General features: G+C 61.8%; 2 protein-coding genes across 3 annotated transcripts; one reads left to right on the top strand and one right to left on the bottom strand.

The window, feature by feature from the left end:
- Window positions 1-2,119: 2,119 nt before the first annotated feature.
- On the bottom strand, window positions 2,120-6,545 carry TMEM253 (transmembrane protein 253). 2 transcript variants are annotated; one of them, XM_055341878.1, is made up of 8 exons: window positions 6,048-6,545; window positions 4,502-4,594; window positions 4,239-4,382; window positions 3,787-3,897; window positions 3,637-3,693; window positions 3,236-3,352; window positions 2,988-3,134; window positions 2,120-2,562 (listed from the first exon to the last, which is right to left on the bottom strand). In XM_055341878.1, the coding sequence occupies exons 3-8, from the start codon at window positions 4,344-4,346 to the stop codon at window positions 2,482-2,484; spliced, it is 621 nt and encodes a 206-aa protein (XP_055197853.1). In that variant the 5' UTR covers window positions 4,347-4,382; window positions 4,502-4,594; window positions 6,048-6,545; the 3' UTR covers window positions 2,120-2,481. The 2 variants fall into 2 exon arrangements, with proteins under 2 accessions (XP_055197853.1, XP_055197855.1); XM_055341880.1 differs by lacking the exon at window positions 6,048-6,545 and having other exon boundaries at window positions 3,242-3,352; window positions 4,239-5,510.
- On the top strand, window positions 3,345-15,136 carry ZNF219 (zinc finger protein 219). The gene is given in 8 exon segments (XM_055341877.1): window positions 3,345-3,515; window positions 11,787-11,878; window positions 12,135-12,932; window positions 12,934-13,242; window positions 13,245-13,584; window positions 13,826-13,957; window positions 14,104-14,628; window positions 14,631-15,136. Coding segments are annotated over 7 exon segments (2,166 nt in total). The 5' UTR covers window positions 3,345-3,515; window positions 11,787-11,872; the 3' UTR covers window positions 14,687-15,136.
- The last annotated feature ends 542 nt before the right edge of the window (window positions 15,137-15,678 follow it).

The raw sequence follows: 15,678 nt of genomic DNA, 5'->3' as shown, positions 1-15,678 counted from the left end.
AGTAACTGGGTGGAGCCGAGTGGGGGTAAAATCTTGAAGCAGACCGTGGGCGCTCTAGTTCGCCACAGTTCCCACCAATTCCTGTTACATCATCCGCAATCTGTCTCACTCATTTTCACTACTCCTCATCCCTATCGGCAATTTATTTTCAACCTTTGAAGTTGCCTTATCCTTTCGAACCATTTTCCCGTGTGTGATTCTATGTTAGCCCCGATGCTCCGGGAAGGTAGAGAGGATAAATACTAGGATTATAATCTCCACGCACGCGAGAAGCACTTCAGAGAGGTCGACCTGCGCAAACCTACACAACAAAACCAGAATCTCAAATTTCCTCTCAGTCTTACTATTATTATTTTTTTTTTTCAGGGCAACGTTTCTAGTGGGAATTCCATTTTGCCGTTTAGGGAACAGAACCGAAGAAGTAGATATGGGTGGGAGCAGAGGAGAGGTCCAAGGGTTGAGCTGTTCAAGAATCACCAGGAATGATTAACATTTTTTTTTTTTTTAAAGGAAATGATTGTGCTCCCCTTCTACCAGGCGTTTGAAATGGCTGCCTCGCGGTTGGGTGTGGCTGGAGGTCGCGCCCTGGCCGACGCAGGGGGCCGTCCTGAGGAGGCAGAAGTGTTCGAGCGCGGGAACCACGCAGGCTCACCTCACGCACGCCCGCGGGTGGGGGCTCCAAGCCGCAGGCGCCTCAGGTAGCAGAGCGCCCGGCCGGGCTTCTGCGGACGCGCAGTGGGACGCGCGACGTGGGCGTTGTCTGGGGCCCCGGCGCGCGACTTGGAATCCCCGACGTGTGTGTTCGAGCCCCACGCTGGCCACAGAGCTTGCTTAGGGGAAAAAAAACAAAACAAAAAAACAAAAAAAGGCTTGGGGCCTGCTACAAAAGCACGGCCTGGACTAACGTGACCGACCGAGTCCTCTGCGGGGCACTGACCTGCTGCCAGCGCTAGGATGCAGCCCGGGCCTCTGAGGAGCCCGCTATGAGCTGCCGCGCGTGTCTGCGAGACAGGCCGCCGGGCGGGCTCGTCACCCCGTTCCTCCTCCGCCACCGTCTTCCGACTCCCGCGCCCCGTGCACGGGGGCTCCGCGGCGCCCGGCCCGGGAGGAGGGAAGGGGGTGGCCCGCTTCCGGCTCTCTCCACTCAAGAGCCTAATCCCGGGCTGTCTCCACCCACTGGTGCTCGCACGACCTTGTCACGGGGCGCGGGCCCTCTCCCAGGTGTCCCGGCCGCGCCGCTGCGGGCGCCCCACAATGTCGGGGCCGGGCAGCCAGGCCGCGCTCTCGCCTCAGCGCTGCGGGCGCCGCGATCTGGGGACGGCGGCCTCCTGACGTGGGGGCGATAATGCGTGCGGGGCGCTCGCCTCCGGGGTGAGTTCTCTCAGGGTTCCAGCCGCGGCCCCCGTCGAGCGCCGGCTTTGCACACGTGCAAAGGTCCCACGCAGCGGGGGCTGCGCTTCCGGACCCGACGGCGGCCGGGGTCAAAGGTCGCGGGGCCGCGCGAGGCCGCGCCTGCGCAGTGCGCCTCCCGCCGCGGAGAGGAAGGGCGGCGGCGGCGCGGGCTCGCGAGAGGCGGGGAAGCCGCAGCTCGGGGCGCCCGTGCCCGCCCAGCCCGCGGGCGCCGCGGAGGGAGGGACGCAGGGAGGGCGGGCCCCGGGCTCCTGACTCATCAGCCCCGAGCCCTTTCTCGCGCGCGCTCCGAGTCTCAGGACTTCGCATCCGGGCTCCGCGCGCGGGGGGAACCCGGCTCCGCGGAGGGCCCGTCCCCAGCCCGCGGGCCCCGAGGCGGCCGGAGGGAGGGCGGCGGCGCCCCCGCACACGACACCCCGCCGGGCGCCCCCCCGCACGCGGGGCCAGTGGTCGCGTCCGCGGAGACTCGGCTAGGCCCAGACCAGAGCGCCTCGCGTCGCGCCGCGGACACACAGCGCCCCCTTCCCGGAGGGGAGGCTCTTTATTTCCCGGCAGGCCCCGGGGCGGCGCGTGGCATCCTGGGACTTGTAGTCTTCGCGAGAGGAGCGAGGAACCGGATCGAAGGGGGCAAACTAAAGCACCCAGGGACTCGATTCCCCCGGGCTTGCGGTGGGTGGGATAGCGAGAGGCGGACAGAAGAGAGGTGGGAGGGATGAGGCGGGCGCGACGCTGCGAGGGGAGGCGATGGGCGGGGCGGGCAGGGGTGGAAGGGGGCACGGAGGTGCAGCCTGCGTGAAGGACGCCCTGCAGGCGGGGAGCCTTTCGGGGCAGTGGGGGGACGCCGGAGGACACCCTGCGGAGACCCTGCCCCGGGTGCGGCATCCCTGGCGGGGACGGCAAGAGCGGGGCCTAGGCGCACGGAACCTGAAGGCTCTGCCTGGACTTCAGGCGGGTCCAGGGGACCCCAGCCGGCCCCGCGGAGTGCAGTCGGTGTGCAGTCGGGGCAGGAGGGTCGGAGGACGCTGGGCTCCCGCGGGGCAGCCGAGCCCGACCGCCGGCCTCCGGGCCAGCTCACCCGCTTGTTGCGTTTGTTGTGCTAGCCACGGTGGGACCGTCCTCCGGACCGGCAACTTCCTCCAACTCAGGGAGATCCTACAAACCAGACGGTTGGGAGGGGAGCAAACTGTAGGGGTGAGAAAGGAGGGATCCCAGAGAAACAACTTCCTCTTTTTCTTCCATTTCTTTTTCCTTGTTCCCACAGTCCTTCCAATACTTAGGCAGCTGCCTAATGGTCTCCCGCCTTTCTAGTCCCACCCATTTAGATACCCAGTTCCCTCTTCCCCACCACTACGGAGGAAACGCCTAAAGCCAGAAAACCAATCCGTTGCAGGCTGCGACCCCTACCCGCTCTCTACCCCCCACTAGCCCCATTATTTTTCCTTCAGTGCCACTGACCATGATAGCCAGTAAAAAATAAATAAATAAATAAATAAATAAATAAATAAATAAATAAATAAATAAATAAAATAATCATTTGCCAGCTAACTGCTCTGTACTTTCTTCCCTTCCCTCAGTACCTCCTGCAGCTCCCGGTAGTGCAGACTCTGGCTCCTGCAGCATCCTGGCTTCCTCTGATTCAGCAGGAAGAGCGAGTATGCGGAGACCAGCACTCCCCCTAGGGTGAAGGCCTCAGTACTGAGCTCCAGCACTAGCAAGCCCGCCAGCTGCAGATAGACAGGCTGAGGATACTACAGGGAAGCCAGCACCTGTTTGCCCCTGCCCCGTTCCCTCTTCACCTCCTCCTCCCACCTTTTCCTTCATTCACCTGTACCTGGGACAGGGCAGCTGGGGCAGGCCCCAAGGCTGTCTTCATCACCTCTACCACCACCACGATGAAGCCCAAGATCAGACTGAAGATGTTGAGTATCATCATGGCCTGCACCTGCCAGTGAGCCAGTTCAGCCTTGCCCGGCCTAGGAGACTCCTGGGAGCCCCAAGCCCCACCTGCAGCCGAGCCCCAACACAAAACTCGACTCCTCTTCTTCCATCTCTAAACGGGGCCATCGGACCTCTAACTTTCTTGCGTTACCTCCTCAGTCTGTTAGGTGGGTCAGGGGCAGAGAGCTCAGGGTTTGTTAACATTCAGTCACTTCCTGGCCTGAGTGGTGTGCGTGAGTGTGTGTGTATGTGTTGGGAGACCAGTGCCGCATCCTGGTGCCCTCTCACCTTCCAGAGGCGAGGTGCTCGGCGCAGCTCAAGGGTAGCAATCCCAGTGAGGAGACCCTGAATGGTGGGGAAAGCAAGTGTTGAGCTCTGGCCTCAGGGAGGAGGGGCCTCCAGGACCCTCCTTCCACCCTCCCTTGCGATGGCTCTTACCAGTGCCCCAGGCCCGAGTGGCAGTGCGGTGGCCATGTGACAAGCAGAGTTCAGGCAGGCCACGGAGACAGCAAGTGGCACCACAGCCACTGCCAGCCACAGCTGGCTCACCTGGAGGCCGCACGCGGGGCACGTGAAGGGCATCCAGGGATCGGCAAGTGGGAGGAATGCAGGTGGGTGGAACGCAACCAAGGGCGAGTGAAGGAATGGGGTATTCTTTAGTGTTTCTGCCTCGTGTCCTAGTTACTTACCTATGTGTTTTCCCCACATGATGGGATCTAATTGGAGACTAAGGGTCTTGCTTCATTATTCTACGTTTCCTCCACCCTCCTCCCACTCAAGACACTAGCACAGCTTCAGGCATGCGGTGGGTGCTCCCTAAACATGGATACAACTGAATTGGGGCTACAGTTGGACATTCTAAAGCCTGAGGCAGGGCAGCCTGGCCTCACCGCCAGCGCCAAGAGGTGCCCATTTTGCCTGTGCCGTGCCCAGCGCTGTAGCTTTTCCAGACGAAGACTGGAGCTCTCCTGTTCCTGCTGAGCAGCTCTCTCCTCCATGGCTCCCTCGCCCACTGGAGTTCAGTGCTTCCTAGGCTGGGAGAAATGCATCGTGGCGCCTATCAGCAGATAGGACGTGCGGCAACATCTCTTTCAGCTGTCCCTTTGTCCACTTCCAAAATCTGGGGAGTTGAGGCTCAGGGCCTCAGACCTACCTGGTCTGAAGATGCTACTCCAAAGGGACGGGACCCAACAGGGCCTGGAGCTCCTGGCAGGGTCCGGTAGCTCAGAGCAGACCACAAATTGTCCTGGCAGAGACAGGCTGTCAAGGCTGGGTGGGGTGGGGCAAAGGTCCCCACGAGGGCCTAAGGTTCTAGGGAGCGGCCATGGGCAGGCACCAGCCTCCGGTCGTTCCACAAAGCGCACAGCCCTGCCTTGCTCTGTCCCCCTTCTGCCCATCTGTGGGTCTTCTGATGGCTCACCCCATCCCCACGGACACTACCACCACGGGCCCCAGTTTGCCCCTATTTCCATCTAGTTGTTCTCCTTTTTGGCTTCCTCCTCAAACTACCTGCTGTTCCCCAGGGAAATCCCATATTACTGTCTGGATTGGTCCCTTGTCATTACTACTTGCAGTGTTGTCTCAAGACCAAGCAAGGTTTAATTCCCCTGGCTTCCTGTCTCTCACTTTCTGGACAGTTTCCCCCTCTCTTTTTCCTTTCTTGAAGGGTTTACTCTGGACTGGATGCTAACTTAGTAGATGGGGATCCCTGTTTATAGTGGGGCAGGTTTTGTTTTTGTTTTTAGTGTTACAGTGTTCATTTGCAGCTAGATACATTTAGAAAATAGTCCCCAAATGGTCAGTCCTGGGCAGGACACTACCGCAGCAATGACTATTTTTGAGAGCTAGAAGTTGCCTTGCAGTCAGGCCCACCTGGTCTAGAATCTCAGCTTTGTTGCTTTCCCAGCTGTGTGACTTTGGGTACATTATTCTACCTGTTTGCACCTCGGTTTGTTCAGACTGAGTAATAAAAAGGGGCCTAACAACATGACTGTGAGGGCTTGTTGATTCGCGGTGGGCACTTAACAGCCATTGGTGATGCGATGAGCTCACACAGATATGCCTGATGCCGGTATACCAGAGGCTTATTCAGAAGCTGAGCTGCGCCCGAATATATGCTCCATGGATCAAAAATAGGAAAGGTGTGGAGCCTGGGATCTGGAGCAAAACCAGAGCTGTGTTCAAATCCCAGATCTCCTTGGATGACCTTGGGCAAGTTACCTAATCTCTCTGTCTCCTTATCTATCAAGGGAAGTTAACAATACAGATGCCTATACAACACTCAAGGAGTTAGTTGCTTTGCTATTAAAAGAGAAAATGCAGTGAACTAGCTCAGCCTGGCACCTAGCACTTAAGTGCCCAATACTTGTTAGTAGCTAATATCATTATTATTATTACTGTTGGTAGAAGAAGACTGGGCCAGAAGACGCCTGGGGGTTAGTCCTGACAGGCAGGGTCCTGGGAAGCAAGTGGTGCTGGGCCAACACTCCCTGGAGCACTGCGTCCCTTCCTTTTTCCTGGGGAGTGGGAATCACACTTAAAGGGATTCTGAGAAGTTGTGAGTCTACTCCCAGCTCAATCGGCATGTGCATTAATTTCCTTTGGTGGCAGTGGCCCGACCATGTGAAATGCCGGGCTTGCTCTGCGGGTCCCTGAGCTGCTAGGCCAGTGGCGAGACCCTTTGGCTTCATTTTCCGTACCTGGAAGTGCAGGCCTTATCCTCCAGGGTGTTATTGTGAGGATCCTCTCCGACTAAATGTGTGAACGGGCATTCCGTCAGTATGGATCGGGTCTGAGCTCGCCGCCTAGGAATTCGGAGCCCCGTCCGGGTTGCACTGTGCCCAGGGCCCGGCGCCCCCAGCCCCTCGTCTCTGCTCATCCCCCTCGGTGCTAAGCACGGTGCCTGGTGCCTAAGCAGGAAGCAATCAGTAAATATTTGTCGTATTGAAGAGCCATCAGGGCGACTTAGGGAATGGAGAGGAGAACTGGAGAGGAAGGAGCCGGATCTGTTTATCAAGAACAGAAAGGACCAGGGAGTAACTTTAATAATGTTTCTTGTACGGCCGACATTAACTATCTTTATCATCGCCCCTCCTCCTCCTCCCCAAAAAGAGAGACAGAAATTGTAAGGGAGAGGCTGCGAGATAAAGCCCCAGGAAGAACTTCCCGAGTCCGTGCATGTCGGGGCAGAAGGCGCGGCCCAGCCAGCTCCGTCCCTGGTATGTCCGGGCGGGGGGCGGGGGCGGGGGCGGGGGGCGGGCGGCGGGCGGCGCGGGGGCCCGGGAAGGACGGCGTGACCTTTGGGCATCCCCGCCGGCCTCCCGGGGAGCCGAGCGTGCGTCGCACCCCCGCCCCGCCGCGGCGCCCCGGCCCCCGCCCCGCGCCCGCCCCGCGCGCCTCCCGGGGTCCCCGCGCCCCGCGCCCGCCCGCCCGCGCCCGCGCCCGCGCCCGCTCCCGCTCCCGCTCCCGCGCGGCCCCGGCCCCGCCGCGCCGCCCCCCGCATGCTAATGGCCGGGCCGCCTCCCGCCGCACACAATGCGGGCCAGGGCCGGGGGCGGGGGACCGGGGAGGGGGCGGGGGCCGGGCCGGGGGCGGGGGGGCCGGGGCCCGGCGCATCTCCCCCGGCCCCACGTAACGCTGACGCCCGCGCCGCCGGCCCGCCGCCCGCCGCCGCCGCCGCCGCCGCCGCCGCCCGCCGCCGCCCGCCCGGGGCCCGTGAGTAGCCGCTCCCCCCGCGCCGGCCCCCCCCGCCGCCCCCGCCCCCACCCCCGCCCCCCCGCGGAGGGGGGGCCGCCCGCGCGCCCGGCTCGGAGCAGGTGCAGGGGGCGGGGGCGGGGGAGGGGCGCCGGCGCGGCCCCGAGCAAACTTCGCCCGGAGCTCCCGGGGGGGCGGGGTGGGGGCGGCGGCCGCTGGCGCGGGGGGCGCTGGGGGGCCCCTGGGGCGGGGGCGGGGGCGGGGGCCGGGGCGGCGGGGCCGGGGCGGCGGGCGGGGGGGCGCGGGCGGCTTTGTAGGGGCGCGAGGGCAGGGCGCGGGGGGCCTGGGGGTGCGGGGCGGCCGCGCCGGGAGTCGGAGCGGAGCAGCGCCCCCCGGCTTAGGTAGGGCTGCGGGGCGAGGGGGCAGGGACCCGAACTCTCCCGGAGCGGGGTGGGGGAGGGGCGAGGCTGGGGGGTGCTTCCCTCTCCGCGTCCCAAACAAAGTGTCACAAAGAGCTCGGCCGGCGGCAGCGGCGGAGGCGGCTGCAACTCCGCTTTTGTTCTCCCGGCCGGGGTAGCGAGCCCTGGCCTCCCAGCCTCCCACCGCTGCCCCCCCATCCTCCTCCTGGCTTCTCCTCCCCGGGAGGGCAATGGGGCTGCTGCTGGAACAATCCCCTGTGCGGGATCACAGGTCCTGCCCTACTTGCCAGCCTGCTTCTGGGAGGGAGGTTTTTCCCAGAGGCTCTCCTGCCCTGCCCACCCCCCTCGCCCCCCCACCACCCCCACTAGCCCCTAATCTGAGGACTGAGGCTCATATGGGTGCTAAGACTCTGACCTTTCTAGGGTCAGCTCCAGCTAAGGGGACTTAGGGCCGGCCCCCTCGCCGCCTCCCCCCAAATCAGGGTCCTCTGGTACTTTCAGAAGAGAGGTCAAGTTGGGACATGCTTGGGGAATAAGCTTCACTATGGTGGGGGCAGGGGGCAGTAGGGCAGCAGGTGTACCTTCCTCTCCTTCCCTTGCTGTATGTTTGGAGTCCATGACTGAAGTGCCATGCCCCCAAATCAGAAAAGTGAGGATGAAGGGAAGGAGGCTTTAACCAAGAACTCCGTGTAAAAGATGGGCATGCTGTGACCTGGGGTCAATTCAGAGGAACTCTCCGAGCAGGGAGGTTCAGAGGGCCGTGGAGAGGAGACCCTAACAGGGAGCTACTGGCATGTGGTTGTGATAAAAGTGGCCTTGACTCCAGACCACCTAAGAAGCCCCCTTTCTTTCTTGCCTCCCCTTGTGCACTGTTCATAATAATTGGTAGCGGACCTCAGAGGTGTGGGGCTCTCAACAGAGGGAAGAACATCAAGTATTAGGAATGACCAGTGACAGAGGCTTAGTCACAAGTATGCCTCAGAAGTCCTGAATCCCTGTCCCTTACACTCTGCCCCTAAAAACTTTTGAATCCCTGGTTGGAGGGACAATCTTTTGAGGTCCTGCACTCAGCGATGCTTCTCTGTAGTGTCCTTGTTTCCGAGTCTTCTTACCAACCCTCCCAGCCCTCCCTAATGCTGTAAGGTTTGATGGTCCACATCCCCTTCCCCACCAGCTTTCCCAGCACATGAAAATAATTGGCCTGTTTCTTTGGAAAGATTGCCGATCCCTAACCCCGGCCTGGTATCCTTATAGAACCCAAATAATGGCCAGATAACCCCTGATTCCCAGTGGAGGTGGAAAGTAGGTCAGTGCTACTGTCTGGCCAAGTCTCGTGGATGGTGTTTAGGGCCTGACTATAGAAAATGCTGTGATTATTGCCCACAGGCAGGACATGCATGTCGTGGGTTCCAAGGCGGTTCTTAGACCTAGGACCCTGTCAGTGTTCTCTCCTATTAAAAAAAAAAAAAAAAAAACCCAAACCAAACAAAACCCCTCATGGGATCTGGTGCCTGGGGCCTCCTTTGGTGTGGAGATGATTCAGGAGGTCTTGACTGGGCCTGGGAAGGTGTCTAAGTGGGTTTTGTTGATTTGAGGCTTACCCTCCTCCAGGGAAACTCTCCCTGCTTGGGAATTCAGCTTCAATTTAGGCCTCCTTATATATCACTTTTTTTTTCCATCCTGGCAAATGCTATGTGCAAAGCAGGTCTTTTGTTTTTGTTTTGTTTAGAGAGAGGAAGCTTTGCCCTGTTCCTACTCTACTTGCTCCCTATATGCAGTCCAGCCTCCTATGAGGTATTTTGTTTGCTGTCCTACAGGCAGTTTCAGGGGCCCTAGAATCTTCTCAGAATCAGAGTATGTGCCCATAGGTTAGTCAGCTATGACCATGCAGTATTCCCAGCCTCCCCCCCCCTCCTCCCCCACCATCTGCTTCCTCTGAATATACCAGATTGGCTGTACACCAGGATGTTCCGGGAATCCCCAGGAGAGCAACAGAATGTGATGGACCCAAATACGATGCCTCAGTAACTCATTCCAGGATGTACAAACTGTAACTGTCAGGACACTCCTTAGAGCTAATTAAAATTCTTCTAGTTACATCTATTTTTTCTATTACATTTATCTATTTTCAGTGACATCCAAAAGGCCAAAATAATCCCTCTGGTACCACTGGTTTCTCCCCCACCGGCCCCCACCAATGGTTCCCAGATAGGAATTCTTAAAAATCCTCTAGCTTTTCTCCGAGCTTTATCTGTGGCGCTAAAATGGCAAATGCGGCCCCTCTAGCTCCTGCTCGCCCTTTCTATGGTACCGAGGTGGCCACAGTGGCTCCTGGGGTAGCCCACTGCACTCTCCATGGTACTGAAGGGATGACCATTGGTTTTTAACCTCTCTCTGGGGTCCAGAAGAGTCCCGTGACTCAGAACCACACATTTTCAAGCGGGAAGGGACCATCCATATAAATTAGTCCAACCTCCTTATTTTACAGATGAGTAAACTTGGAGGTCAAGTGATTTACTGAAGGTTGCAGGGCTATTAATAGTCAGACTGGCCCCACAATAGCCTCGTACTCCTCGGTCCCACTCTAATTCACCTTTGATGACACTACCCACGGAGCCTAGCTGGGCTCTTGGTCTCAGGGAAGGGGTTTATTTGGAAGATCCAGAAGATGACGGTGGATGCCCTAATTCAGAGCTACAGACGTACAAATATTAAACGTGGTGGTGGAGGTGGTTTACTGACCCTTGAATGAGGACACTTTGTCAATCAGCCTCCCGTTAATAAAATTCCCTTAACCCAGATTTCACATGTAACAGGTACCTGGCCCTTCGTGGAATCTTATCACATTCATTAAATGTGAAAAATTAAAGAAGCTTGGACCTCCAGAGCCTTTTCTCTTTGCTGATAAGCAGGGCTGACTCCTGGCCCAGTTCTCTTCTGTTGAAGATCCTTTAGCAAAGTAATACTTGAGTCCTTTTCTTTCTCAGTAACCCATTTCAGGTTCACAATGCCTATTGTAAGGAAGTTCTTTATATCTCAAATATTCTTTCTATCTCAGGCAAAAAAAAAAAAAAAAAAAAAAAGGTTAGGCCCACAATCATCCAGGCTCGACCAGATCCCATTCCGTGTGTAAGCAGGAAGGTAGGCTGGTGGACTTCTGCTGCATCCTCCCCAGGCCTCTTTCCATGAATGTTAATTCTGGGGTTGCTTCTAAGTCCTAATGCTTACCTCTGCAGCTTAGAATCAGGAGAGCCCCCCCCCCCCAATCTTCTCAGTGCTCTTCTCCTTCCTCAGAACTGGAGCTCTGCACATCCCAGGCCCAGGGAATTTCAGCCTGGAGAATTTTAACCCTTTCCTGCTCAGAGCGTGTGCTGAGCCCCTATCTGTGCAGATGGCCCGGCCCCGCCCCCCGTCCCTCACTCCAGCCTCTTGAGCTCAGAGCCAGTGTAATCCTCCTCTTGTGTGAGGGAGCCTCTCCCCTGCAGAGAGGAGGAAAGCCTGCCTCGGAACAGCCCTGGACAAAGGGGCTGAGATGCCCCATCAAACTGCAGGCTGCAAGGTTTGAAACACGGGGATGAATCCTATCTGGTATTTGCAGTTTTTAACCCCTTCCCCAGGCCAGCAGCGCCCCTTAACTTCCACTCCTCCCCCAACTCTCTCTTCATTCCCTCTCCCTCTGGCGCTCTCCCCCTTCATGCCCCTCCCCCTCTGTCTGTCTCCAGACTCTCTGCTGCTGGGAGGTGTTTCTCTCCCATGCATGAATGAGTCTCTGTAATGAATGGAAATGAATGGATCAGGAATCCAGGCGGAGGGAGGGAGGACGAGGGGGAAAAGACAGAAAGACAGGATAAGGGCAGAAGGAAGGACTGTGGAGTGTGGGAGGATGTTTGGCTGGCTGGTCAGTTGGGGGTCTGAGAGCAACTGGTCTCACTTGGATAACTGGGGAGCATGGCAGGCCCACCCCCATTTGCTCATCAAGCTACATAGCCTAACTTGAATGAGAGAGGGGCATCCTGTGACGGTTTCTACCACCAGGGGGTGGTGGTGGTGGTGATGGTGGTGATGGTGGTGGTGGTTTTGGACTAGGCACTTAAAATGAATAATTTGGGGCAAGACATCTGGGTTATCAGGGAGCCTGTGGCCTGGGCAAACGAGGGAGCACACATTTTGAAGGCAGCAGTCCCCTCCTGCATCGGGGGTGCAAGGAAGGGGAACAGAGGAATAGGCTGCAGGAGTATGGGGTGCTACGAGTGTGGGAGTGGAGGTGCCTCTTTCCACTGCTGAAAACCAAGGCTCATCTTTACCTCCAAATCTGTGTCTCTCTAGCTCTTCAGCACCTGTTGCCTTCACTAGCAGCTTTTCTTCCTCCTCTTCCCTGCACTCCCCAGAACCAAAGAATGTGAAGGGGGTCCATGGAGGTGAGTGAAGCAGCTGTGGCCTGAACCTGCAAGTACTTACAACTGTACCCCTTCCCTCCCTCCTTCTCTCAGAAGTTCTGTCTGTGGCCCCGACAGCTCCACTCGCATCCACATCCCACTCCCCCCGCCCCCACCCCCGAGGGCAGTGGGAAGGGCGCGCGGTGTCCTGGATTCGGGCCCTCGGGGGCCCTCGGGGGCCGCCGGCCACCCGCGCCCTTGCCTTCCGCAGCCCCTGTCCTCGCATCTGTCTCCGCAGGCCTCACGTCCCCGCGCCCCGGGCGGCCACTTAGCGCCCTCGCCCCCGGCCTTCGACGGCGAACTGGATCTGCAGCGCTACTCCAACGGGCCGGGCGTGAGCGCCGGGTCTCCAGGGATGGGGGCCGTGGGCTGGTCGGAGAGTCGCGCGGGCGAAAGGCGCTTCCCGTGCCCGGTGTGCGGGAAGCGCTTCCGTTTCAACTCCATCCTGGCCCTGCACCTGCGGGCGCACCCGGGCGCCCAGGCCTTCCAGTGCCCGCACTGCGGCCACCGCGCCGCGCAGCGCGCCCTCCTGCGCTCGCACCTGCGCACGCACCAGCCTGAGCGCCCGCGTAGCCCCGCCGCGCGCCTGCTGCTGGAGCTGGAGGAGCGCGCGCTGCTGCGCGAGGCCCGGCTGGGGAGGGCCCGGAGCGCGGTCGGCGTGCAGCCCGCCCCTCCCGCCGCCGCCGCCGCCGCCGCCGAGGGCCCGGCGCGGCCCCAGGCCCCCGCGTCGTCCGCCTTCCGGTGCCCCTTCTGCAAAGGCAAGTTTCGTACCGCGGCGGAGCGCGAACGCCACCTGCACATCCTGCATCGGCCCTGGAAGTGCGGCCTGTGCAGTTTCGGCGCCAGCCAGGAGGAGGAGCTGCTGCACCACAGCCTGACGGCCCACGGCGCCCCCGAGCGCCCCCTGGCGGCCGCCCCCGCGGCGCCCCCGCCGCCGCCGCCGCCCGAGCCCAGGCCGGCGCCCGCGTCCGCGTCCGCGTGTGAGCCCGAGCCCGAGCGCGACGCCCCCACCCCGCCGCCGCCGCCGCCGCCGCCGCGAGGAGCCCCCCGCGCCCCCGGAGTTCCGCTGCCAAGTGTGCGGCCAGAGCTTCACGCAGTCCTGGTTCCTCAAGGGCCACATGCGCAAGCACAAGGCCTCTTTCGACCACGCGTGCCCCGTGTGCGGCCGCTGCTTCAAGGAGCCCTGGTTCCTCAAGAACCACATGAAGGTGCACGCCAGCAAGCTGGGCCCGCTGCGCGCCGTGGGGTCCGCCTCCGCGGCGGCGCGCGCCCCGCAGCCCCCCGACCTCGGCCTGCTGGCCTACGAGCCGCTCGGCCCCGCGCTGCTGCTGGCGCCCGCGCCCCCCGCGCCCCCGCGCCCCCCGCACCCGAGCGCCGGGAGCCGCCCAGCCTGCTGGGCTACCTGAGCCTGCGGGCGGGGGAGGCCCGGCCCAACGGGGACGGCGCGGAGCCCGGGGCTGGCCGCGGCTTCGCCGGCTTCCGCCCCGCGCCCGCCGCCCTCCCGGCCCGGTCTCGCCGGCCCCGCGCCGAGGAGCCGGACGACGAGGAGGAGGTGGTGGAGGCGGAGGACGAGGCCTGGGCCCGCGGCAGGCCGGGGGGGCCGCTGGCTCCGCTGCACGCGCGCCCCGCCGAGGGCCCGGGGCTCGCCGCACCTGCCGCGGGGGCGCAGGCCAGGCCCGCCTCGCAGGGTACGTAGGGGCCCGCGGAGGCCCCATCGCGCCCCGCTCCTGCCCCCTCCTTTGTAAGAAAGGGCTTGCCTCTTAATTCTTAAAAAAAAAAAAAAAAACACCTCTGGAGGCCACTTTTGGAGGGCACAGCACCAGACCCCGCCCCAGGCTCCCTCCACCCCGCTGTCTCCATCCCCAAGGGGCGGGCGGCTGGGGGTGGCGGCCAAGCCCTTTCTGACGTGCCCTTACCTGTGTGTTGCAGAAGAGAACGGGCTGTTAGCTGGAGGGACTCGGCCCGAAGGCGGCCGTGGAGCCACGGGGAAGGACTGCCCCTTCTGTGGAAAGTCTTTCCGCTCAGCACATCACCTTAAGGTGCACCTGCGAGTGCACACAGGTGAGGGGGGCAGCCTCCGGGCTGCGGGGGGCGAAGGGGGGACGGGGTGGGCCGCGGATTCCTCCGGCCCAGAGGGGCCCCGCGCGGGCAGCAGAACGCAGGGCCTTGCTGGCGCCCCGCCTGACCCCTGGCGCCCCTTCCCGCAGGCGAGCGCCCCTACAAGTGTCCGCACTGCGACTACGCGGGCACCCAATCTGGCTCGCTCAAGTACCACCTGCAGCGCCACCACCGGGAGCAGCGCAGCGGGGCCGGGCCCGGCCCCCCCCCGGAGCCGCCACCCCCTTCCCCGCGGGGCTCGGCACAGCCGTCGGGGGCCAAGCCCGCCCCGCAGCCGGCCGCCTGGGCAGAGGGCGCCGCGCACCCCCGGCCTCCCCCGAGCGCGGCGGCGCCCGGGTCCCGTCGGAAGCCCGCCAGTCCCGGGAGGACCCTGCGCAACGGGCGAGGCGGTGAGGCCGAACCCCTGGACCTGTCCCTGCGGGCGGGGCCGGGGGGCGAGGCCGGGCCGGGGGGCGCCCTCCACCGGTGCCTCTTCTGCCCCTTCGCCACCGGAGCCCCGGAGCTCATGGCCTTGCACCTGCAAGTGCACCACAGCCGCCGGGCTCGGGGCCGCCGACCGCCCCCGGCGGATGCGTCCCCACCCTACGCCCCCGCACAGTCCGCAGAGACCCCCCCAGTCCTCCGCAGGAGGGGGAGGAGGGCCCCGGGCTGCCGGGGGCCCAGGAGCGGTAGGGAGCCCGACTAGGGGCGGTTAGCGTAGTGAGCTCCCCCGCGGGGGCGGGGGGCCTAGAGGTAGTGGGTAGAGCAGCCAGCGGGGGGCAGCGTGGGGCCCGCAGCCGCGCCCCCGCGGAGCAGAGGTGAGGGGTGGAGGGCGTAGGAGGGTGGGCGGGCGGCACCCACCCAGCCCAGGGGAGAGTCACAGTGCCTTAGCAGTGGCAGGGGGAGGAGCGGAGGACGGGGTCTGGGCTGCCCAGGCCGGGCCCCGGGGAGGAGGCGCTCTGCCGGTCTTCGCTGGTCCATAGGCGACAGAGTTTATTTTTGTACAATGGGTGGGGGTGGGGGGCACTGTACCCTTCTAGCCCTTTCAGGGGCCCCTGTAGACGTCGCTATTTTTGGTACAATTCTTGTCACCCCTGTCGCAGAGTTGTGTCCCCAATAAACAGGTGTCTTGAGGCACAGGGCGCTGCGTCTGTCTGCTTATGTCCCGTGCTCTTCGGGCCATTCTGTCGGGAAATACTTCTTCGGGCGCTTAGTGACCCCCCCACCCTCCGAGAGCTTCTGCCAAGCAAGACCTCTTGGGCTTTCCCCCACCCTGGCTGTGGCTTCCGCAGCTCTGGGGGCGGGGGGTGGCCCAGGAATTAGTGGTTAGCAAGGAGCCCGGGCTGGATTCTTCTGCACGGTGGGCTGAGCGGCTGAGGGTGAGGGCGGCTGGACTGTGCTGGATCCCGGCTTGACCTGACCGCCTTAGCCTCAACGAGCGGGCCTAGCGGGTCGGGAGGAAGCTCGCAGGGTGCTTTGAGCCTCTGAGAGCCACCGCAGAGGAGCCAGTGTGGGGCCGCTAAGGGGTACTTGGTGCCTTGAAGCCTCGGTTATGTTTCTTGTGTTCTAGTTAATGGTTGGATGGGGGGGAGGTCCTCAAGGTGGTAGGATAACCTCAATCCAGAGCTGTGCTCTAGCTCTTCCGACACAGAGTGTGAGTAAATACATTTAATATAACAATAGTA

This window comes from Nyctereutes procyonoides, unplaced genomic scaffold, assembly GCF_905146905.1.
Source record: "Nyctereutes procyonoides isolate TBG_1078 unplaced genomic scaffold, NYPRO_anot_genome, whole genome shotgun sequence".
Lineage (NCBI taxonomy): Eukaryota > Metazoa > Chordata > Mammalia > Carnivora > Canidae > Nyctereutes > Nyctereutes procyonoides.
Note: the sequence above shows the minus strand (reverse complement) of the source record. Positions and strands in the feature narration are given on the sequence as shown.

Bases quoted from the DNA above. Each gene is read 5' to 3' on its own strand.
- TMEM253 (XM_055341878.1), bottom strand. From the start codon at position 4,346: ATGGAGGAGAGAGCTGCTCAGCAGGAACAGGAGAGCTCCAGTCTTCGT. The intron at 3,694-3,786 runs GTAAGAGCCATC...CCCACCATTCAG, and splicing joins CACTCGGGCCTGGGGCACTG to GGTCTCCTCACTGGGATTGC. The intron at 3,135-3,235 runs GTGAATGAAGGA...GTCTATCTGCAG, and splicing joins CTGCCCTGTCCCAGGTACAG to CTGGCGGGCTTGCTAGTGCT.